Source organism: Battus philenor, unplaced genomic scaffold, assembly GCF_028537555.1.
Source record: "Battus philenor isolate CCGP_79_NKW_IND1 unplaced genomic scaffold, ilBatPhil1.0.hap1 SCAF_9, whole genome shotgun sequence".
Taxonomy (NCBI): Eukaryota; Metazoa; Arthropoda; class Insecta; order Lepidoptera; family Papilionidae; genus Battus; species Battus philenor.
The window spans coordinates 14,661,301-14,686,047 of NW_027181759.1; the positions used below are offsets into that span (position 1 = coordinate 14,661,301).

The 24,747-nt window shown below is 36.4% G+C and overlaps 3 protein-coding genes across 3 annotated transcripts in view; 1 reads left to right on the top strand and 2 right to left on the bottom strand.

Moving 5' to 3' along the window:
- LOC137932350 (uncharacterized) overlaps positions 1-4,427 on the top strand; it is a 58,491-nt gene extending 54,064 nt beyond the window's left edge. The window contains exons 12-14 of the mRNA XM_068775953.1: positions 401-532; positions 1,730-3,232; positions 4,133-4,427. Coding sequence (XP_068632054.1) covers positions 401-532; positions 1,730-3,232; positions 4,133-4,289 — 1,792 coding nt within the window. The 3' untranslated portion in view covers positions 4,290-4,427. The remainder of the gene's footprint in view (positions 1-400; positions 533-1,729; positions 3,233-4,132) is intronic.
- A 2,930-nt stretch (positions 4,428-7,357) lies between these two features.
- LOC137932215 (inositol monophosphatase 1) lies at positions 7,358-8,423 on the bottom strand. The gene has a single exon (XM_068775815.1). It carries the CDS (start codon positions 8,335-8,337, stop codon positions 7,507-7,509), a length of 831 nt encoding a protein of 276 aa, XP_068631916.1. The 5' UTR covers positions 8,338-8,423; the 3' UTR covers positions 7,358-7,506.
- A 652-nt stretch (positions 8,424-9,075) lies between these two features.
- Positions 9,076-24,747, bottom strand: part of zip (myosin heavy chain 10) — a 123,048-nt gene continuing 107,376 nt past the window's right edge. Inside the window, exons 17-28 of the mRNA XM_068775447.1 lie at positions 24,459-24,590; positions 23,725-23,890; positions 22,748-22,851; positions 21,284-21,412; positions 19,618-19,866; positions 19,086-19,256; positions 18,467-18,721; positions 17,521-17,640; positions 16,809-16,958; positions 16,157-16,339; positions 14,605-14,768; positions 9,076-11,103 (exon numbers count right to left, since the gene is read on the bottom strand). Of these exons, the coding sequence (XP_068631548.1) occupies positions 10,968-11,103; positions 14,605-14,768; positions 16,157-16,339; positions 16,809-16,958; positions 17,521-17,640; positions 18,467-18,721; positions 19,086-19,256; positions 19,618-19,866; positions 21,284-21,412; positions 22,748-22,851; positions 23,725-23,890; positions 24,459-24,590 (1,959 nt within the window). The 3' untranslated portion in view covers positions 9,076-10,967. The remainder of the gene's footprint in view (positions 11,104-14,604; positions 14,769-16,156; positions 16,340-16,808; positions 16,959-17,520; positions 17,641-18,466; positions 18,722-19,085; positions 19,257-19,617; positions 19,867-21,283; positions 21,413-22,747; positions 22,852-23,724; positions 23,891-24,458; positions 24,591-24,747) is intronic.

The window sequence follows — 24,747 nt, forward strand, 5'->3', positions numbered from 1 at the left end:
TGTTTTCCTCTGTGAAGATTATATTTATATATAACCTTTTTGTAATTGACAAATAACAATAAAAAATAAACCTAATTCTAATTTCAAAATAGAATAACGACGCCATATCGTATTATTATATACAAATAAAGATTTCTTTTATTTGTTACATTGAAATTATATATAGTTAGAACAATAACTTCAGCTGTGGGATATCCTGAACATAGGCATCCATATATTTTGAATAGGACTAGATGGAAGGTGATTGCATCAAGCGTCTTAAGGTGATCTTAATGAGGTTGTCTGTCCGGTTTATGAACAAGGCGTCTTATTTATTTATAATTAAAATACAAAGTAACTTACAGTGGAAGTGCATCATTCTTATCTTGCTTAAAAGTTAATACAATCCGAACATTCGCAGGCACGTCGACGACATAGACCTTTTCACCGGAGGCATGGCGGAGAGGCCCGTCGTTGGCGGCTTGGTAGGACCGACCTTCGCTTGCATCATAGCGCAGCAGTTCTCTAACTTGCGGAAAGGCGATCGATTTTGGTGAGCAGATATAACATAACAAAAGCGACAAAAGTAATTACAGCACCCACGGCATACGTATGTAACAGCACCGACAACAATAGCATTGCCTACAGCACCAACAGAAATATTATTAACATATAACAACTGCCATAACCACATCACTTACAATAACACCAATAATAATAATAAAGCAATAATAAAAATAATAATAAATACAGTGACAAAATTAAGAACAACACCTAAAACAACAATCACAACAAGAACACTGTAATAGTCATAACAGCTTCACCTACAATAACAGTCACCACAACACCAGCAATCATAATGAAGACAGCCAGAAAATTAATAACACTACTTACAACAATACCAATATTTATAATAAAGACAGCGACAAAATTAACAACAGCACCTACAACAACAGTGACAACAACACCAACATTCATAATAAAGACAGCGACAAAATTAACAACAACTCCTACAACAGTCACGATAACACCGACAATCATAAGAAAGACAGCGACAAAGTAAACAGCAGCACCTTCAACAACAGTCACAATAACACCAACAACCATAATAAAGACAGAGACAAAATTAAGAACAGCTCCTACAACAGTCACGATAACACCAACAATCATAATAAAGACAGCGACAAAGTTAACAACAGTCACAACAACACCAACATTCATAATAAAGACAGCGACAAAATTAACAACAACTCCTACAACAGTCACGATAACACCGACAATCATAAGAAAGACAGCGACAAAGTAAACAGCAGCACCTTCAACAACAGTCACAATAACACCAACAACCATAATAAAGACAGAGACAAAATTAAGAACAGCTCCTACAACAGTCACGATAACACCAACAATCATAATAAAGACAGCGACAAAGTTAACAACAGTCACAACAACACCAACATTCATAATAAAGACAGCGACAAAATTAACAACAACTCCTACAACAGTCACGATAACACCGACAATCATAAGAAAGACAGCGACAAAGTAAACAGCAGCACCTTCAACAACAGTCACAATAACACCAACAACCATAATAAAGTCAGAGACAAAATTAACAACAGCGCCTACAACAGTCACGATAACACCAGCAATCATAATAAAGACAGCGACAAAGTTAACAAAAGCACTTACAACAGTCATGTCAACAGCAGTACCTTAACAATGTCATACATAATTCTTTGGCTTGCAGGTACGAGAACGGAGGATTCGAATCCTCGTTCACACCAGCGCAGCTGCAGCAGGTACGCCGCGTGTCCTTGGCCCAGGTTCTCTGTCGGACCCTGGACACTATCGACAGCATACAACCATTCGTCTTCCTCTCCCCCGACAATCCTGACAACGAGAGAATCTCCTGTCAAAACACACTCATGAACAACTTTGACCTATCACCCTGGACTGAAATAAACAACGACGCTAGCAATGACATTCACAAATCCGAACCTGACTCAACCACTACTAAACCTAAAAGACAGTCTACGACATTTAAACCGACTACAACGACTAAAAAGACGACTGCGACTCATAACAAAGTACAACAACAACGACAAAATGCGACTAAACCACATAAAGTTAGTCACAGACTTAACAATACAGACTCGACTAGCACACATGACAAAACCACGACTAGACCTAAAACGACTGTACAAGCGATCGACGACAAACTTGACTTTAGAAATAAGAGTAGACGGTACACAGACTTTGAGAGCATAATCACGCGACGAGAACCGACTAGATACTACAACAATTACGACTATGATCCACAGAGCGTGCAGTCGTTACTAGTCAGTAATTTACAACAAAAACGACCGTATAACAGACCAGTAATTACTGTAACTGAAAACGTAGACAAGTACACATACCTTATTAATTACGTCCCAAGACCTACGCAGTCGTGGAGACAGAGCACGAGGAACTTTCACGACAGGGACGTGGTCAAAGTTACGTACCAGTCATATGACGACACATACGACAGAAGACCAAACAGACCTTACAATTATGATAATAGACGACCAAACAAACCGTACTACCATGATGACAGCCCTTACCAACGTGACAACCCTGACACTAAACTGACCTATACCAACTCATCAGCTCGTTCCAACGACCACGACATCAGAACTAAACCCAACACAGTACAAGACACAATTGAAACTACAACAAAAAATTATTATAAAATTTCCACCTTTAGTTACATAGGTACGTATAAAGGAGACGTTGCCGACAATAGACAAGACGAACAGACAGACAAACACGACGGCATTAGCAAAGACTTTACAACATTCAATAAAAATATAGAGAACTCCAAAGACTCGACTGACTCCCAAACCGACAAAATCTCGACATTCTTCACATACGAAACAGTGACTAGACCGTACAACCAACACAGACCGACTAGACGCAACGACGAAACTGATACGACTAAAAACAAATATTACTACATAAGAAACGTCTTACACAAATACCCATCTGACTCGACGATATCTAAACGCAACACAGCAAACGACGATTTTAAAAATAACTACAGCAATGTCGATGGTGACTACGAAACAGAGCAAAGGTCCGCCAATCGGATGCCTTTTGAACCAACAGAACCAAAAGCCCAAAAGGACAGGTTCCGGATAAAGGTACAGAAACCATCCAGTCCGGCCAAAACGCCTTCCGTCGCTTTTCAAATTATACCGAGTGAAAACAGGTAAGATATATTTGTTATATTTATAAACTAAACACCATCTCCCTATGTAACATATTTATGAAAAAAAAAATGAAACTAATTAATCAATATATGCTGTGAAGTAAGAACCAATGTAATTAGGAATGCAGACGAGGAAAGGAAGGCGAAGGTGTGAAAGGAGATCTGAACGTGAAGAATGAAATATTTTGATAAGAATGTGAGGAAAAGAGAGAGCGATAGAACAGTTAAAATAAAAAATATAAATATTTACACCTATATTGTAAGGTCTCTGTTACTAAAAAGCGGTGGGAACAGGTGTAAATATATATATATATATATATATATGTGTGAGTATATATGTATATATATATATATATTCATTATACAATACACTACAATAAAAAATGAAGACAAGATAATGATAAAACATAGTACAGTAGTATGTACATATATGTCCTGGTCTATAAAAAAAAACAAGCGCTGGCCACTACATTTAAATACTTTTTCTTTTAATATATGTTTTATTAAATTGACAAAATAAATATCATTACTTTTGAAAACTTTCTGTCCAATATACTTTATACCAGTGTTTCTCAATCTTTGTGCCATGCCGCATTTAAACTTTTCTGAAATTGTTACACCCCTTATGTAACACAATATTTTAAAGCACAAGAGTTAAAAGCGTAAAGTCTATTTACAAATTGCAATCATTAATAATCACAAATCAATAACACTGCTTTATACTGCCAAACTCAGGACCCTTAGAGTCCAATGTAAAAATCAAATAAAACATGTTCCAATGATTATTTTGTTTATTTATTTAATGTTTCTGTAATTAACTATGTGATTTATATTTTTTCTCTCCGTAAGGACCGCACAACAAATTTCCAATTTTATAACTTTATTAATTATTTCTTTCAGTCCCTCCCTGTGGGCAGTCTATGAGGAGAATGCAGATTTACCTGAAAGTCTGCCGCACCGCATGCCAACTCTCAAAGCTGATCCCCATGCACTTAGAGAAATACCGAGGCCTTTAGACCTTACACGGCCAGTGAGACGTAGACCTGGACGCCTATAGAATATATTCTATGACTACTTTATTATTGCTTTAATTAATTTCTCTCAAGGGTAACATAAGGAAATTTAAATTTTAATGTAAAAACAATGTAATTAACAATTATTTTTATACTTTACAAAAGATCATCTGATATATTGTTGTAGGATTTCTTGAGATATTAGAAATAAAAAGATACATTATACATGGTCCAGTGGAATGGCAAGTTGAAGTGACAAAACGAATGGTCGCTGGTACCTTAAGGTCCTGGAGTGGAAATCATCAGCATAAGACTTTCACCCACAAGGTGAGACCTCCATGATGAAGTTGGAAAGAAGTCCATTTTAGGAGAAATGCTGGATACAGGCCTGATGGACACCAGGATGCAGCCTGCTTCAAAGCGGTCCTGTTGGGAATCTATGAAGATGTCTTATAATCAGCAAGATCCTATGGCTGACATGGTGATGATAAATGTATTATCACTTTCATGTAGTGCTTATGTGATATAGCAGTGTTTTTAAACGAAAATGTAATTATTAATCTATTGGGTGACCAGAGAGTAATATTGTTTCTGTAACATATTTTACAGAAAAACCAATAGATTTGTTACCGCTCCGGCATTGAAAATTTGTATACCATATGGCAAAAAATAAGAAGGTGAATATATTGTTGATTAGAGAAAAAAACTTGTTACAAATATAGTCGTGCGAAACTTAAGCATACAACATTAATTTCCGGTCACCATAATAGTTATGACGACTGTATGTAGAAATCTGAACACCGCATATCAGATAATTGGTTTTTACAACCATATATCATTGAAAAACTGTTAATTTGAATTACTGTCTATTCAATTAGGTTTACTGTTGAAATAATTTATATACATCAAACACTTATCATGACAACACAAAACAAAGACTTAAATGTGACTTAAGAAAACAAACGACTAATTGACTGACATTTTGTAATCTTTTAATGCAATACTTAATTATATGACTTCCTGTACAGACAGACTGACTGATTACGGACTATTGACATGACTTTAGAAGGCATGACGTAATTAAAATGTGATAAAATTAGACAAGACATACAGGGTGATTGCTTATAAGTATAAGCCGAAGTTGTGAATGTATAGCTCATTAGGCAAAAATAAATAAATGTAGCATATTTTAGTGAACACTTTATATAGGTGATTGGAAATAGGTGTAAAAGCATTTTGCACCTTTATCATCCTGTAGAAATAAACTGACTGATCCTGACTATTGAGATGATAAAAATGACTTTAAACGTGACTATATGTGATATACCTAGACAAGATATAGTTAAAAAAATATTATAATTCTTCAAATAAGTAGAAACTGTTCTAAGACAGGACTAAAAATCGTCACAAACAATAAGACAACTTGCATATGACACATTTTTATAGTAACAAATATTATTTAAAATACTAATCACAAATAATATCCTATTATTTATAACATAACACATAGAGTTCCATGAGCATTTAAAATATTAAAAATAATTTTTGTTTAAAGCAGTCATAGTCCACATAAATGTATTTAGACACATTTTTTAATTTAAAAAAAACTAAGTTTAAAAATAGAATGTAAAGTACAAAAAATACATTTTTTCAAACCTATAGTTCTACATTCAAACATAAAATCATATATTAAAACATTTAATTAATTTATATAATGTGGGAAATATTAAAATAATATATTTAAACACATACATATAGGTAAATAAACCACCGACCCATAATGTAAACAGACATGAATATATACATAAATAAAACAAAATTTACTGGTAACATTTATTAATAGAATTCTACATGATGTAGGTTCAAACAACACAAATTCACACAGACAAATAATATTTAGTTTGCACTGTAAAATATATGAGCGAGGTGAAATAACTTTCTGGATGCTATTGGAGAAGTGACTATTGCTGTGAATAAATACTTAGAAATTAATTGTTGTTTTATTAACTATTACACTAAATCCTTAACTCTTTAAGTGGTCCAGGATGACCCTAGAGGTCCAGAGGTTTGATAGACTACATTGGCATGACCAAAATATAGGGCTTCACATTTATTAACTGAGGGGTGTCCAAAAATTCTTCTGCATTCAATAGTAAAGTGAATGCTAGCTTACTTATCTGTGTAGGCAGATATTTTGAGAAGCCCTGCAACTGTTAATTTCAATGCAAATTTCCATTGATCTAATTTTAATATTTTTTGGATTATGTTAGGAATAAGGCTCTCTAGGTGGTCCACCAGAGACTGCTTAATTTTGTAAGTGATCTATAAGAGATATATTCTGGGAACCTCTGTACTAAATAATCACACATTGACTAAGTACATGAATACTGAATATGAGTTGAATATCTAGCACTAATACAACAATCAAATAAAAGATATACTGTTATACAGGTATTGCAATCTGTAGCAACTGCTGACACTATCTCAGTCATATTAACCCATTAATGGCATACAGTTTAAGTACCTTGTTAAGTACGAGTGTGAAATTACAACATTGATATTACATGAAATTTTTGATAAAAACAACATTCAAGATAATAGTAAAACATTTACAGAAATAATTGTTATATCTACATCTTTGTTTCTTTTACTTGAATAAATTAATAAATTAGGTTTTTACTAGTAAATATATCACTGGATACATTATTTATCCTTAAATCTTATTTAGAAAATTTTGTTTCTCATAACTGCATTTACTGCAATAAAGTTGATACTAATTTGCTGTGTCTGGAGCAAATAAATAAGAGAAACATTTTTATTATAACACACTCATCTAAAGTATATAGTCTCAGATCCAACATATATAAATAACCAAACATTAACAACCTCCATGCCACAGCAATTTTTGAAGATTTTCCATTCAGGCTGCATGGGGCATACACTAACCACACTTTAAAAATTCTTTTAACATGTATGCTTTACACTTCTTCAATACTGCAAGGCTATAATTAGCGGGAAAAAGTTGAAAAAAATACTTGCTGTGACATTATCTATATTTGACCCTACATCTCATTTTTTAAGAATCTTTTATTTTACAATAAGATCAATATGCACCCCACATGACATAGAATGTGTTAACTTTCTTTAAGAATTTATCTATTGTTATTATATTCAGTCCATTATTATGAAAATAAATATATTTGAAAGGGATATCAACATAATTTTCCTAAATAGACTTACTTGCTGAAGTGTGAACAGCACTTAATCAGATTCAGGAGTGTATTGTTTTATAATAGAAGCTATCTCCTGTGCCAAGTCAGGAGAAGCTGTACAGAGAACCTTTCGCCTCAGTGTGTGCAGTGGTGCATTTGTTGGATCAACACACACACCACCAGCTTCTCTAACTATAACAATCCCAGCCGCTATATCCCAAGCATGAATTCCAAATTCAAAGTAGGCATCCAGCTTGCCTTCTGCGACAAGGGCCATGTTTAAAGCTGCAGAGCCGACTGCTCGAATCCCATGCGCGTGTTTAACCATCAACTTGAAGTTCTCTAACACCACTTCTTTCTTCTCCTCATCGCGACTGGTTCCAGTTTCAAATCCAACGAGGGCATTGCGTAGTTCGTTTACTTTGGACACGTGGATCGGTTGGCCGTTCAGAAACGCGCCTTGTCCGGATTTCGCTGTGTATAATTTATCTACAATTGGATTATATACTATACCGATAACTGGCTCCTTCTCTACATGCAAGCCCACGGAGATGCAGCTGTAGGGAAATCCATGAATGAAATTCATCGTGCCGTCCACTGGATCGATGAACCAAGTTGGATCATCAGTAAACTCAACCTTTGCTCCATCCGCCACAGCTTCCTCTCCAACAAACTTGTGAGTGGGAAACTGTTTCGAAAGACCTTCGATCAGGAATTGTTCAACCTTTTTGTCAACTTCAGTGACGAGGTCTATGTCGCAGGACTTCACTTCATAGGACTTACAGCCGCTGGTATGTTGTTTTATGAACTCACCGGCAGACTTGACCAGCTCTACGGCAACCTCAAAATAATCATCGATATTATTTTTCATTTTGTTCATGATATATTCGACTGCGGCGTTATAGCACTTTTAAGGTTTCCTACTTGATATTTGTACAAAAACCGCAAAACTTGCGAAATGTCATATGCAAAGGCGTAGTCGGTAATGACAAGTACCAAGTTTTTGCGAGAAAACATGCAATTTGGTGTCTATTGAAAATAGCGCCATCTATCGTTCTACCTTGAAACTAGTTTTGTTTCTGTTTAATATTAAATGACATCATACCATACATGACGTCATACCTTATATTATTATAATAGCATTTCTGTGGTTAATTTTCAACGATGATTAAAAAAACCCTTATACGTTTTTAAGTAACAATGAAAATAGGTTTTATATGTAACAATTACACTGTTTGCTGATATATTTAATTTTCTTTATTGGTAAACAATAAGACGAGACAATGCGATGTTCCTACTTTGGTGTTAGTTTTCAGATAACATCAAGCACTGTATTATATTTGTGGCAGAGTAAGTTTAAATATATTAAAAACTGACATTTTTAATCTTTCATATATAGATTCCTCGACATTTTCTGCCATAAGAGCGTATACAATGTCCGTAAAAAGATTTACTCCTTTTATGTTATCATGTGTGTGGATAGGCACCCCCTACTAAGGTCGCAAGGCACCAGTCATCCCGGCGATCCTTGGGGGTGGCATAAACCCTGCAGTGAGCACCAACCGACATGTTTATTATTAATACTGTGGGTGATTGGGAAACAAAATAAAACAATTGGTTTTAAAAATGATGAAAAATTGTTTAATTGGCATACCAACTGACAACTCGTTACAACCTGTGGCCAATTTTACAATTATCAATATTGTTAATAATTAAATATAATATTTATGTAAAATATGTTTATGCTTTAATGGTTTACTTACATTTAAATTTTTTTATATTATTATTCAGAAAAAAAAACTATATAATAAAAAACGAGGTCGTTACATCAAGACTTCGGTAAATAGTTGTATAAAAAGTTCGCAAGGCGCTCCCGCGGCCGGGGCGAGGCGAGGGGGGGCGGCTAAGGCCACGTTCTATTACTAAATCTGTAACTTATCTCTACACAAGCCAGCTCGCCGTACTTCCGCGTTGAATATGGTTCATTGTAAGCAAATTTACATTCTAATGGCCGCCAACGCGTATATACATGCACCGTTGACGACCATACGGTGACTCCAACGTAACCTTCGGAACACGCCATGTTTTTAATCCATTGCAGTCATCATTTTAGCGTATTCCATCACCCAAAGCCTTTCTATCTCCCGCTTACATAACTATGTATAAATTTGTATGGCAACTAAGCGCGTAGTGTATCGCACTCAAATTATTTACATCAAGAGGTCTTCAACAGAGCGCGCCCAGACGCGACTTGATTTGTTATTTAAACATCCCCAATGGTATTAAGAAATAAGGCACCGGCTGAACATTTGCGTCTGAGCATGCTGCATTTAAGAAAACAAAAATCAGGTGAAAACTTGACGCTAGATGGAGCTACTGGCACTATCGCACCAATATCGAACTGCCTTGATTGACTGGAGAACGGAAATTTATTGTTTTATTTTTCTATTTTTATACCAAACTCTCCCAGTCACAAAGAATCCCTGGCCACGATACTCAGTCGCGTTAAATGCATTATTAAAATTCAAAGTTCTTGTTGACACAGATTATAATACCACTTTTTTTTATATTATCACCCAATGAGTAATTTAACATTGTACCCGTTCGACTAAGTCAAGGTAAATATGCAACTCGATTGATTAGGAATGTCTCGTTATTAATACTGGTTGCGTATCCAATAAATCACTATTATATTTATTATCAAAATACCGTTATGGAGACATATTTTTACGAATCACGGAAAGGTACGAAAAAATTGATGTTTTCCTTACATGAATTTAACATACAAAAACATTTCCAATAGTTTCAATAGACGGCATTTAATTTGGCACAATCCATGCACCGCCAAGCCCGATTGCAATAAATCAAAATGGCGTACATAAAAGCGCGCGCATTTCGTCAAACATCACCAGATTTAAATGCATTCAGAGCACCCACAGTTCAATTGTATTACAATTTTAATAACATTGCCAATTTAAATGTAATTTCATAAAGTATCAAGAACCACATACAAAGCCAATGTGGTGTTGATATAGCAAAAAAATAAAAAAAAATATATAGAACAGGGTAATGTTTTTCTGTAAAAAAAATTATTTCAATCGATACAATTTCGAAAGTAACATATAGAATACAAAATAAGGATATATACAAGAGCATATGTGTACAGATTGAACTAAAATGAACCGATATTGTGATAGAAAAATTAATGTTCACGTGTGAGCTGGGACAAAAATTATATTTACATAAATAATTGAATTGAAAATTAATTTTATGCTCAACAACAGTATGTATGCAAAAAAATTCAATCGGATATAATAATTAAAAATAATTAATTTCATAATTAATGTACCGATTTGCAATAAATATTTCGACTTAAGATGTAACTTAAGTGCGTAGCCTAATGTTAAATGCGAAACGGAATAATTTTTATGCAAGTAAGTCAACCGAGTACGTTGCGACACCGAGCGGTGGTCGGATGGTAGACAGTGGTCGACGGTGGTCGGATGGTGATCACTCGACGCTGTTGGTGGTGTCGTTGACGTCGTCAAAGGACTCGTCTCCGGATCCTGCGCCGGGTGCTAGCGACGTGCGCTTGATCCTTGACGAGGAAGACGCCGCCGACAGACCGATGCCGCCTCCTTGCCGCCTGTGACATACAAATATAATATAAGTTTATATGCACTAATCCAAACATACATATATATAAATGGCATATCGAATAAGCGAAAATCCAAATGAGACAATAACATAATAAATTTGACATTATGAATAAATTGGTTCATACTAGTCAACGTTCTAAATACACGCAGTAAAAAGTACAATAGAAAGTACTTTGTCATTAATTTAAAATTAAACAGATATATTTAATAATGACTATCAAACTTTTTTTTTCAATAAAATAAATAAAAAAAAATTGCTAGTCTATCACACAAATATAATTTTTATTTAATTCATTGTCACTTTATATTTAGACAAACAATAAATTTCTATAGTCAGTCTTATTTAATAATATCAATCTAAGTTCAAGTTTTTTTTTTGGTTTAGTAACTAAGAATGATTGTAACAATTGTTCTTTATAACTAGTCATTATGAAATCATATGTATGTAATAATCTCATGTACCTGTTGCTGGTACACAAGCATCTTAGGTTTTAGGTTTTTTGTACCAACATACCAGATAACTGGTATGTTATGGTGTTCTTTGACCATTTCGCTAAATTAACGCGCTTTCTTAGAACCCACTTAGTTTTTTAATGCTCATTTACGACTGTACTTTGTAAAAATATTTCAAAGCAAATAACACAGATTAAAAATGTTTAATTTACTTTGACAGATTGTCTATAGTCATATATAATATATTTTAGAGTATTATTCACGGTAGATTAGTTATGCTTATACGAATTCTTTGCTTATATATGCATAATATTGTTAGTGTTTATATATTATCGTACATCTTTGAACATAGATCGAATGAATGAATGATAGGCACGTCTCATGCGACCGGAAGCGATGGTCATGATCACACGGACATACACTCCCCCGTATTCCATTTTCAAATCGATTTTAAAATTTGGCGGTTATAGACACAAGCGTTTAGAAAGCTTCACTGCAAAATGGAGACTGCTCGGGGTGAAATGAGCCCAGCATCCTCCGTTACCTCGACACTGGAGTCCACCTTGAGACTAGTCGCTATTGTCAGAGAAGGACGGCCTATATGGAAAAGGACAGACGTTTTCTACATACCAATTACATATTTCATTTTGAAATTTATTACAAAAATACATAAATTTTATTTCTAAATTATAAAGTAAATTAGTCCTCTTGTGCATTTTTTTTTTTTTTTTTTTTTTTTTTTTTTTTTTTTTTTTTTTTTTTTTTTTTTTTTTTTTTTTTTTTTTTTGTGACCCCCGCTATTGGGGGTCTCTCGTACCCCTATCTTTTTGTGGGACAGGGTCTTTTGTTACAGTAATTTTTTCACATATATTTTTTTTATTTTCATACTCATCAGTCTTTCATCACATATTCTTTTAGTCTGTCTTTCATGCTATATTTCTTTCTTTTGTGCCCTTCTATACTACTCTTCTTTCATCCCTTTTTTTATTTTGTATATCTTATTTTCTAGGTATCACATATTTGCACATTTATTATTTATTTTATAACAGTCTTTTATCTTATACCTAGGTTTTATTTATTTCTATAATCTTTTTAACTATTGTTTTACAATAATATACAAAATCCTGCCTAGTAGCTTTATCACCTATCAGGGAGGGTATCGTGTCTTCTTTGACCTGAACACCAGACCGGCACTCGAAGTCGAGCCGGAGTCCCCCGAATGCGGGACACCGGGCCACAAGGTGGATCACGGTCTGGCCCACGCCCGGTTCACAGAAGCACGAGGGGTCCTCCTTGAGCTTGAACCTATGAAGGTACTCAGAGAACCCCCCGTGCCCCGTGAAGAGCTGGGCCGAGACCGCGTCCACCTCGATGCTGCGGAGCACGCGGTAGGCTGAGACGGCGTCCGGGAAAAACATCCTCGTTACCGAAGCCGTCGTTCCTTCCACATACCTCCTGTTCCATTCGTCGAGCGACTCCAGTCTCAGTTGCCGCTTGACGAATGAAACAGGGCATCTCTCGTACTCTGGTCGTCTTTTACTCTTCAGGGCCGCTTCCTTGGCCAGCTGGTCCGCCCTCTCGTTCCCCTCCATCCCCGCGTGCGCTTTCACCCAGAACAACCTTACATCCTTCCCTTTCTCTCTCGCTTTCATTACATTCTCCTTCACTCTTAACGCTAAGGGATGGAGGGTGTCCGATCTTGCGACAGTTTCGAGAGCGGACCGCGAGTCGCTCAGTACGGCGCAGACTTGCGCCGACTCGCCGGCCGCGTACCCTGTTGCCTCAGCTAGAGCCAGCAGCTCTGCCTGGTATACGGTGCAGAAGTTGCCCAACTTGAGTTTCTTTGTGTATGACTCTACGGCGCCCCGCTTGACGCAGAACGCCGCACCCACCTTATCCTCTATGCGGCTGCCGTCGGTATAAATTACCAGATCGGCAGCCGCGGTGGCAAGTCGGACTTCCTCCGCACTTTCCCCCAGACAGGAGAACTCCACACCAACTTGACCAGACGGGTGCGGTAGTCTCAGGTAGCTGACCGGTACCTCCAGGTCTCGGTCCTTTACCACCTGCCGGGAATGACCCTTTCTTATTTCAAATAAGCGGGCTGCTTCTTGGACCCGAAGGTCCAGGGGAAGCAACCCGGCAAGTATAAGGGCCGAGTGCAGGGACGCGGTCCTGTGGGTCCTCGCGATCTTCTGCGCGAAGCCCCGCTGGACCGCGCCCAACTGCCTGCGGACCAGCAGCTTCCTAGCCGCCGGCGCCCATGCACTCGCTGCATACAAAATCGTCGGCTCCAGCACCCTCTTGTGCATTATAGTGTCATTGAAAATTGTTCTTGTCGTGTTTATAACATATATTGCTATATCTATATATATAGATATAGCAATAACATAGGATATATCATATCTATGTACCCTATATATATATAACAATTGACACTGCGTAATCTGAGCCGACCGTCACGCGTCTATGTGACGAAATATGTAACGGAAAGATTTATAACTAGACAGAAAATTTTACACACACACACACACACACACACACATATATATATATATATATACAAGGATGTTTATTGTGTACTCAGTGTACTTATATAGAGAAGTATTACATTTTGCGGAAACGTAATTTTTAACACAGTATTTTTGTGTATAATCATTTATTATCTATGGTAAGTGAAAAAAGTTGATTCCTAATTACTATAGCGAAATTAACTTATTTCACAAGTATTATAACCAAACCGAATGAATCCCTCGACAGTCTTTCGAAAGTATTCAAAATTAGAGATATTCAAATATGTTTATTTCTTTTGTTCACATTGTGATACTGCGATTTGAAAATATTAATTAAAACTGAGAATAATTCACCAAATAGTACATAAGATTACAATAATTTAACAATCAGCTCGCTTATTGTAAACATTGAATGATTATCATATAAACTGTACGATTGAACGAGGAATAAATGAATGAATTATTGAATATGTTATGAGTCAAGAGGTGGGCGTGTCCTACGTGTAGCTGCGCCGAACTCACCGCAGTTTATTGCGCAGGTTGGAGCACTCGCGCGAGATGGTCTCGTGCGTCTCCAGGAGGTCCTCGAGCTCGCGCTGCGCTTTGCGCTTGCCGACCTTCTCCCTCTGCACCTCCTCCTCCGCCTCGTCCAGCTGACGTTTCAGCGTCTTCACTCGTGTGTTCATCTGAAACATACGCATAATCATTTAGTTATTCATTCATTAAATATACTATAAAACTGCAGTATTTTGATGGGAAAGGCGACGAAAGTGAGGTGATGAATGAAAGGATTAGAATAAATACATTTAAAAAACTTTTAAGTTAAACGGTTTTTTGATACCCATATTGTGGTGGTTGTGGAAAAATATGTACCTAGTCCGCCATATTGGAACGGCGTCCATCTTGAATTTTAAATTTTGACATAGTCATCGTGTTTTACTAGTGTAGCTCTTTCATTTGATACCCGTATTGAGGGGGTTAAGGAAAAATATGTAATCCGCCATTTTGTATCGGCGGCCATCTTAGATTTATAATGTTATTGATTATATTATATTATATTGTCATCTAAATTAAATGTGTGTACCATATTTCAGATCAATCTGACAACGGGAAGGTGCTTAAATTTCAATTTCTAATTTTGACCTAAATAAATAAACAAATAAATTCCGTACGGGTCGAACTAAATAAAACCGTTTAAAAATGAAAGAATTTGTCAATTAACATATTGCATCGAGAGGAAAAAAAATAGAACGCAAATAATAAAATTTGTAGAAATTCTCGTGTACCCAAGACGGGGAAAGTACTAGACGACCCAAAAAACAGTGGCCATAAAAAACGATTTCATTGGAAATATATATACTGTAATGATGTAATCATCATACATGATTCTGATTTTTGATTCTAAATTTGCTTCCAACTAGTCTTATTGGATATCTATGGGATAGTCTTATGTAAAGCAGTAGACGTCTTAAAGCTGAAATGATAGATACGACATTTCGTATGTACTTTTTCCATGAGGTAGACCAGTGATTCCCAAAGTGGTCTATATCGACCCCTAGGGGTCTATGACAACCGGCAAGGGGTCTACGTCAGCGAAAAAAATATTGGGGGTCCATGAAATGAAAATGGGAGTCCACAGACTAGACATCATTAGCCGAGGAGATTTAAGATTATCCTTTACCAAATTGACGCCAAATGTTGATAATTTATTATTAAAGCATCAGGTTCATCCTTTCACTAAAATATTGACTTATTGCTGATGTTATTTTATTTATAGTTTATTTAATGTTACATATATTTTACATAACAGATACAAAATGTTATTTTGAGTAGTTTTAATTTAAATTCAATTAATAAATGTATAAATTAACAAGTGTTTTTACTTTAAGTTTTTAACACTAAACTTCACTACAGTTAGATATTTACAGGAAATCAATATCAGGTAAGTAGGGGTCTACCCAACACGGAAAAACATGGCAAGGGGTCTATGACACAAAAAAGTTTGGGAAACTCTGAGGTAGACAGACGACCTTATTAAGGCGAGGCCTATGTGCAATAGCAATATATTGCTCACCTTGTCGATCTGCTCCTTGTACTGGTCGGCATGGCGACGTTCCTCATCCAGCTGCAGCGCGAGCTCTTTCATCTTCTTGTCCAGCTTGCGAGAGGCCTTCTGCTGTGCCAGCCGCTCGCGGGACTCCGCCTCCAGCTGCTCCTCCAGGTTTGACACTTTCAGCTCCAACGATGTGATCACACCCTGATAATATAAATTTTCTTTGTGTTTTATTGTTTTAACCACCAAAAATTACAAACTGAATTTCTCTTCCATTACTTGGAAGTGAAGAAGAAACTAACTATTCTTAGAAAAACTAGTAGTGAGGACATCGCTTATAAAATTGACATCAGTGTTGAGAAGACATGTTGTTGCAAGACATTCGCTATTATAAATTCTTTTTAAAATATTGAAGTTATGAAAATAAAATACTCTTATAAAGGCAATATATTGTGTTTGTACCGTGTTTATTTTTTATTTTAGTTTTTATATTACAGTTGATTACTAATAGTTTGAGACATGATCGTTTAAGGATTGACGTCACCTAGACAGTAATGACGAGAGCTATGCTCAGATTTTCTCAGTGAGAACCAAAGTAATCGACGCACTTTGGAGGCGAAAGGCTCTCCAATGTTGATCATATCATGATCTGGAAATAAAAGCATAATTGAACCTTTGTCTTGGTGCGACCGGCGGTCTCCAGCTCGGCGAGCTTGGCCTTCAGCTCCTTGTTCTGCCGGTCCAGCACCAGCTTGCCGCTCTCCATCTTCTGCGTGGCCGCCTTCTCCGTGCCCAGCTCCATCGTAAGCTGGTCGATTTGGTTCTGAAAGTTCAAATCAAACAGCTACATTCTAAAGCCTTGAACAATTTTTTTATTCTTGAAGCTGTTAAATATGAAATTGATTCATCTAAAAACTATTTTATCAATTATCATAAAAGTTTAAAATTAATTTTTATGCCAACAACATTGTTGTAACACACTACCAGATGTTGTCACAATACTATTCAATTGGTCACCATAAAACTTGGCAGCTGCATTGGTGCACAGTCTATATATACATATACCCATATATATCATTAATTACATTTGATGGTAACTATCAACACATAACAAATATATATTGAAATTATCTCTTATGTAAAGATTCAATTTTTATTACTTAACATGGACATTAATTAAAAAGAAAGTTGGTAAACAAGAAGGACTTGTAGGCACTACATTACGTCATCGTCAGCGCATCACAAATAGGAATTCCACAGAAATATTATTACTTACATCGGTATAGGTAAGGGCTAAGCTACAATGGATATACACACTTCTACTTTATATATATATATATATATATATAATATAATATATTACATAAGAATACACAGTACAATACCTGCGACTTCCGCAGTCTGTCATTAAGTATCTCATTGTTGGACTGCTCCTCATCCAGGTCCTCTTCCAGCGCCGATATTCTGGCTTCCAATCGTTTCTTCTCGTCCACCAAGCATGTGTTCTGTAATAAAAATAAACCATAAATTAATTTTTGTATTGCATGTAATTTAATTTATATGAAGGTGGCGCAAAAGTAATGTCATAAAATGAATGTGCCTTAATTTTTACAAATAACGCCAAATGTAGCTTGTTGACAACTAATTTTCTATCTCTACATAGATATATATCTAGATACATAATATGAATACAGTGCGACACCATTGGTATCATGAAATTTTTATACAACAAATTTCTTAAAAAAAAATGTTAAATTTCAAAATAATCTTTATTCAATATAAGATGGATTACATCTCTTATATCGTCAACATGAGTCTCGCCTGTGCGAATAAATGCCTCAAACTTTAGAACAGGCTAGAGATACTCAGGAGAAATAAATATATATTAAAGAACATAGAATTACTCTTAAAATTTAAATACCAATAAAAAGTATAGGTAATTTTTTTTTACAATTGTAAATAAAAAAAAACAAAAATAAATGCTGCGCAATAAGAACTAATGTAATTAGAATGTAGAAGAGGAAGGAAGATCAGAACGAGAAGAATGAAAGATTTTGTGAAGGATGTGAAGAAAAGAAAAAAAAATAAGTGAGGAAAAAAAGAGCGAGCAATAGAAAGTGAAAAAAAAATTCCTCCTACATTGTAACGTCTCTGCTCCAAACAAAAGTAAACAAAGTCACGAAAGTCGATGGAAGAAAGCAGATGTAGACCAAGCGTCTGTCATAGACATGATGATGATTTTGATAAGTCTTTAAAATTAGCCATAGTTTTCCGAACATAACTACACGTATTTTGATCATCAGATTGGCAGCAAACATGTGAGAGTTGTACCTTGGCAGCGGCGGCGGCAAGCTCGTCGAGAAGATCATCTCGTTCAGCCTCGGCGTGGCGTCGCGCGCGTTCTGCTGCAGCCAGCTCCTCAGCGTGCTGGGCAGCAGCTGCTTCCAGCGCCTTCCCGCGCCGCTCGGCCTCCCGCGCTGCTCCAGCCGCCTCTTCGCGACCGGCGCGCGCCTCCTCCGCCTCCCTCGCCGCCTCCTTCAGCTGCTGTTGTAGCTTCTTCACCTGCTTCGCGGCGTCCTCCTTTACCTGCGCACATATAACGTTTCGTGATGACATAATGAAAACAGCTGAGATTCCTGATAGAAAGAGATATAATATATGTGGAAATATGGCACAATTTGAGGCACAACACAATCTTTAACAACGGAAAATGCTTTATTTTCTTCTTACAAATAACATGACATCTGTCCTTCACATAGCGCGTGCACCTCACCTGACGTACATCGTTTTTTGACAGTCGTAGGGATACCACTCTCATAAAAATAAATCTAACTAATCTATTACAAAATAACGAACTATAAACTTAAATATTCTTACATATATTTTACATTTACATATTTTTTATCTTCAAATACATGTGGTAAATAAAAAAATGAGTCACGTAAGGCACCTTGTTGGCGAGGTGGAGGGCCTGCTCGGAGTCCTTGAGGTCTGCCTCCAGCTTCTTGCGGTTAGCGATGGCGGCAGCCCGCTGTTTGCGCTCCTCCTCAAGCTCGGCCTCCAGATCTCGCAGCTGTTTCACGATACCACGTCGCTTCTCCTCGCCTTGTTCTTCTTTAGCCTGAACAATGTACCAATTATTTATTAAATCTACAACTGGAAATCAAGCAAAACCATCTCCATTATTTTTGCCTTAGGATGTTCATGTCCACTACTGAACATCTCCACTCCTTCTACAGATTTGTAATAGGACCATTTGCTAGCATTACGAAACGCCACCTCAACAGGACACCACGTTGGCAATCTTTTATGATATTTCTACTGGTGTATAAACATCCAAGTGGTTTACAAAAGTCTTTTATTTAAGATAGAACAGAAAATCTTTCTACCCTGAAAAGTTTATTCCTAAATCCTCATCCAAAGAAAACAAAAATTTCCCTATAAACAAAGAGAAAGAAGAGAGTGAGTACTTCAGCTCTTACCTGAAGCTCGCGTTCGAACTGTGCACGCATGGCCTGCATGTTGACCTCCAGGCGTAGTTTAGCATCCTCGGTGAGCTGCAAATCGTCTTCGATCTCCTCGTTCTGCGCACGCAGCTCGGCCAGCTGGGACTCCAGCGCGCGCTTAGCGCGTTCCAGCTCGTGTACGTTCTTGTCGGCTGTGCCCTGGGTGTTCGCCAGCTCATCCAGCTCCGCTTGCAGCACGCGCTTCGATCGCTCCAGCTCTTCGATCTATAAACAAGTTATATTGGTAACTGTATATCATAAAATATTAACGCGATTACCAGCTGTCCATTGCAAGGTAAAGATAAACCATTCAGATCCATCGCTTCCCTAATAAAAGACAAAATATTCCGCTACAAATATTAAAATTTTTGCCACAAAATAATAAAACGTAATCATAAATAAAAATGAAAAGTATAAAAGGTCGAAAACATAAAAGTAAATGTTAAATCAAAAACTTAAGCTTAAGCTAAAATAAAGAAACGGATTAATATATGTGGCGTTCAAAGAGCTTAATTTAAATCTTATACACAAATATGGACATGTACATTTTTTTTAACAATAATAAAAGAACACGAAAGTATTTAGCTTTTACTTAATAACAATTTCTGAAGAAGAAGGATATTGTTTTTTTTTACCTACCTAACGCATCATCGTTCGTGCAGTATAATCTCTATCTCCCTAACCTATTCCTAATTTGAAGATTATACTGTTCTCAAAGATCCCAACCGTTTGGTTATATCAATGGGTACAGTATACCTGTTCAAAGGGCAGTTACCTATTTATGATAGGTCTTTCCCCCACGGTCTGCGACAGCAGTTATCTGATAGCAGTCACTAACACGTTTATTACGTTATGATATCTAAAAGACCCCTCGACTTTTCTTTTATGGCACAAACAAAATCCATGTATAAAAACATGTATATAATTCCTCGTGTAAGACGGACAAAAATACGTTCTTGCTTCCTCCCTTAAATTTGATTCGATGGCATAGTCAAAAAAAATATTAAAGACTTATCAGGTCTCATATGTTGTACAGGAAATTTAATTACAAGGTATTTTTCTCCAAATACCAAGCTAATAGTTCTTTGGAAAAGTTGACGCAGCGAAAGTGTTAAGGTTGAGTGCCCGGTGCGCGTACGCACCACATCTTCAAACAAGTGATGGAATTGTAAGGCACACTTCCCGTACGTCACCAAGAACACACTAACGGTTCAATCCTCGCTCTAGACGCCAAGTAAGCCGGCTCCTATATCATCTGGATATGGTTCTGCAGTTATTGACACACTCACTTCTCAGTTCCTATCACATCCCTAGCCTAAACTACTCTCGGCTGCGATGGGTATTATCTAACATATACCTCTTACTGAGCAGGCAAGTATCTGAGCTGCAGCCGGCAGACTACCGCTGAAGGTGGTTCCTTTCCGCGCGATCACCTACCATGACGATGACCACTCCGCCCAGCACAGATCAAACCAGGCTGATGAACATGACCAACGTCTGGAGTTAACCACATGGCCAGTACGAATCGAAAAACAAAGACCAGTACAGTTCACGAAGTAGTCGGGCTATTGGTCCTTGTAGTAATCCAGTCCGGACAACCGGACAAACCAACTGAAGCCCAGTGTCTCCCCAGCCAAGTTACCTTTTCTGCGGCCTCGTCGAGCTCCCGAGTTAAGCTGAGCACGCGGGTTTCCTTGTCACGCGCATCTCTCTCGGCAGCATCTCTTTCTGCCGCGTTGCGCTCTGCAACAGCACGCTCTTCCGCCACCACCTGCAGGTGTAACAAGAGTAACATTAGCATAAAGAGTTTACCTCTTGATCTGCTGAAAATAATCACAGGGAGAGATAGAAAAGAGAGGAGATTCGTAAACAAAAGAAATTAACTAATATAGCACAGCGGATTGGTAAGTTGAGGTATTGGGTAGATCTCCTAGCATAAATAACGCTGAAGCTTTAAAATTTACCCGCAAATTAAGAACATTTTTTTTTAGAATTGATATATAGGTATTTTACATATTACAAAAATAAAGTATAATTGTATCAAAATAAGATAATCAAATAAAAGCAAAGGAAACAATGTATGGAGTATAAATGTAACATCTGTGATATAAATAAAAATAAAATCATTAGAACAAGAAGTACTGTGATATAAACCCTATAAATATATAATTGAAAATATGAGAGGCAATGCAAGAATGAATGAGAATTTATAATGTATTATAGAAAATGAATGAATTATAATATGAAGACCGATAGAAGAGAATGACAATAAAAATAAATGTAGAAAAATTATTAAACACAATAAAGTACGATAGGGTGTATGAGAAGAAGAAATATGACGAGGCACTAATGGCTGTAGATTTTAATTGCCAAAGGACATTCAAACTTAACTAAAGGGAGTATGACTTAAATTCCAAAGATAAAATTGAATATAAAGATGCTTTTACATGAGGCTACTTTTTAAAATTTGAGTATTATTTTTTCCAAATCTAATACAAAAATTCCTGAATACTTGATTCACTGTTACATTATGTCTCCCAGAACTTAACTCAAGCTTCACTCTTGCTCAGGCCTTTGCTTAATGAATTTTAACTTAATTTATGTAAAATGAAATGTTAAATTTTTCTTGTTGGCTGTTTATTATATTTAACACACTTCATGGCATGTGGGGCGTATACGACCCCCACTTCACTTTCCGTTCAGGCCATTTGCAGTTCCCATTGAAAAACAAAGGATTCTTAAACAAATGAATTGTAGGCTCGAATGTAGATAACTTCACATTACGCATGCGCTTACGTAATGCATATTAAAATTTATAACGTTTTTTCAGCTAATTATAGCTTTCCAATATTGAAAAAGTGTAAAGAATAGGTCTTAAACGACTTTTTTTTTAATTTTTAAAGTGTGGGTCGTATACGCCCCACGCGGCCTGAATAGAAAATCTTCAAAAATTGCTGTCGCACAGACCTTGTTAAAGGTTTGTCACCTTCACATAGGTTTTGTCTTTTTTCCGTGTCGACAAACTGATTTGACATCATCAGCTAATTAAAAATTGCGATTTTTTTTATGTATGTTAATAGTGTATAAGAATAAACTTATAGCGAACCTTATCAAAACTCTTCTGCTTCTTCTCCAGTTCTTGCACCTTTGCACGTTGAGCCTCCAACTCGATGTTTGTGTCCTCAAGTTCCGCCTGGACCTTCTTCTTGCCTGTAAGGATGCGTTCACCTTAGTTTCCTTAACCCTTGAAATAAGTCACATATACAGTTAGATAAATACATTAATGATCTCTATCTCTGGCACCTAATCAAGAGAGAACTTCAGAGAATGAATCTAGTATCGAAACTTCACATCGATCATGGTATCAATTCATTTATTCATTTTATTGTTCACATTTGTAATCATTAAAACTGTCGAACAAAGTATATCATAAGGCCTTTTCAAACTTAAAGTTATGAGGGTTTCAAACACGATAAGATCAGAAAAGAACACACATGAAATTCATATGTTTTTTGTGGGTTTGATTTCATTATCAATACAGTATCCTTTGATCTGGTATTGAAATAGGGAGCTCTGGGAAAAATATGTTAAATTAGAGAGGGGGTAAATCGATGTGATTATTAGTATTTAACAAAATCATTTCCATATTTTGTAGTTCAATTTACAGCTTAAGAATTTCAAATGTGAATTTAAACTTAAGTATATTAAACATACAGGGTGATTGATGATTTAAAGGCAATTTGTTGTCAATTAACGTATAGTTCAACTTATTCAAGAAATAAATAGTTTCAGACATAATTACGTAATAATAAAAAAAATCATAATTTGGATTATTACATATTAAAATTAATTATTATTTACTATCTGTCTCTGCACACTATACTGCCAGAAGCTATTGGATCCATCGCACTTAAAATATTCACGACAAGTGAGCAATACATTCACCTTTTTGAAGCATTTAGACCTATATAACTTATCACCTTATATATTCTTTTCTCAATATTGCCTTATGATGGATCTATTCCTAATGAGAATTACCCAAACATACTGTATATTAATTATATGTTAAGGTAGCTAGCTCACTCTTATCCAGTTTGTCGTTGGCCTGTTGCAGCTCATCGATTTGCCGGTGCAGGGCTTCCACGTCCTTGCTGAGCTTCTTGCGCTGCTCCTCCAGCGCTGCGGCCGCCTCCGCCTCCTCCTCTGCCTTCTTCTTCGCGTCCACCACTTGCTGCGTGAGGGCGGCCACCTGGAAACGTTTAAATAAACTTTAAAATGCGAACAAGTTAAATTAATGTAATCATAAAATAGTATCGCACTATTACTATTGTGAGTAGGTGAAAGGGACAGGTGATTGTACAGGATGTTAGAAATTTTGAAAAAATGTAAGGAAGCTTGTAATATAGATGATATTTTTTATAGATGCATAATTAACAACCACATTGTGTTACATGATTTACTGTCAGTTTTTATGATTCTCAGAGCTGATATGGGCTGACTCTTACATTTATTTTTTTTATGATTGCTTCAATTTTATCAAAGGCTTCGTTGTTATCAAAGGCTGCTTTACTAAATGGAATCAAATAATTGTAATACTCAAAGAACTATTCAACAATAAGCTGATAAAACGATACCGCTTGCATTTTTTTTATTAATGAAAAGGCATCTTTGCTTACATTACAGTAACTAATAACATAATTTTAAACACATTATTTTCATTGCTTCCATTAATAATCTGAATATAAATCTTCTAATAGTTCAGTGACAATCTAAAACTTGTTACTTCGATGTTCCAGACGGGACACAAATGGACAAACCTGCTTCTCTAGGTTCTTCTTGGCCTCCTCCTCCTCGTCGAGCTGGTCGCGTGCCTGTTCAAGCTGCTGCTCAACATTACGCAGCCGGGTCTGCAGCGACAACTTCTGCTTCGTCTCCTCTTCAAGCAACGCCTGCAATCATAAAATAGTTATGGGACTGCTGCAGAATGACGGGTATTATAGGACGAGCCTAGGGTACTGATACATTCGAGCCAGAAAATAAATCAGAAAACAATTTTATTGAGTTTCACATTCCTAATATGTAAATAAAAATTATGTCTAGACAGAG

Excerpts from the sequence above, each read along its gene's own strand:
- LOC137932215 (XM_068775815.1), bottom strand. The coding sequence starts at position 8,337 with ATGAACAAAATGAAAAATAATATCGATGATTATTTTGAGGTTGCCGTA.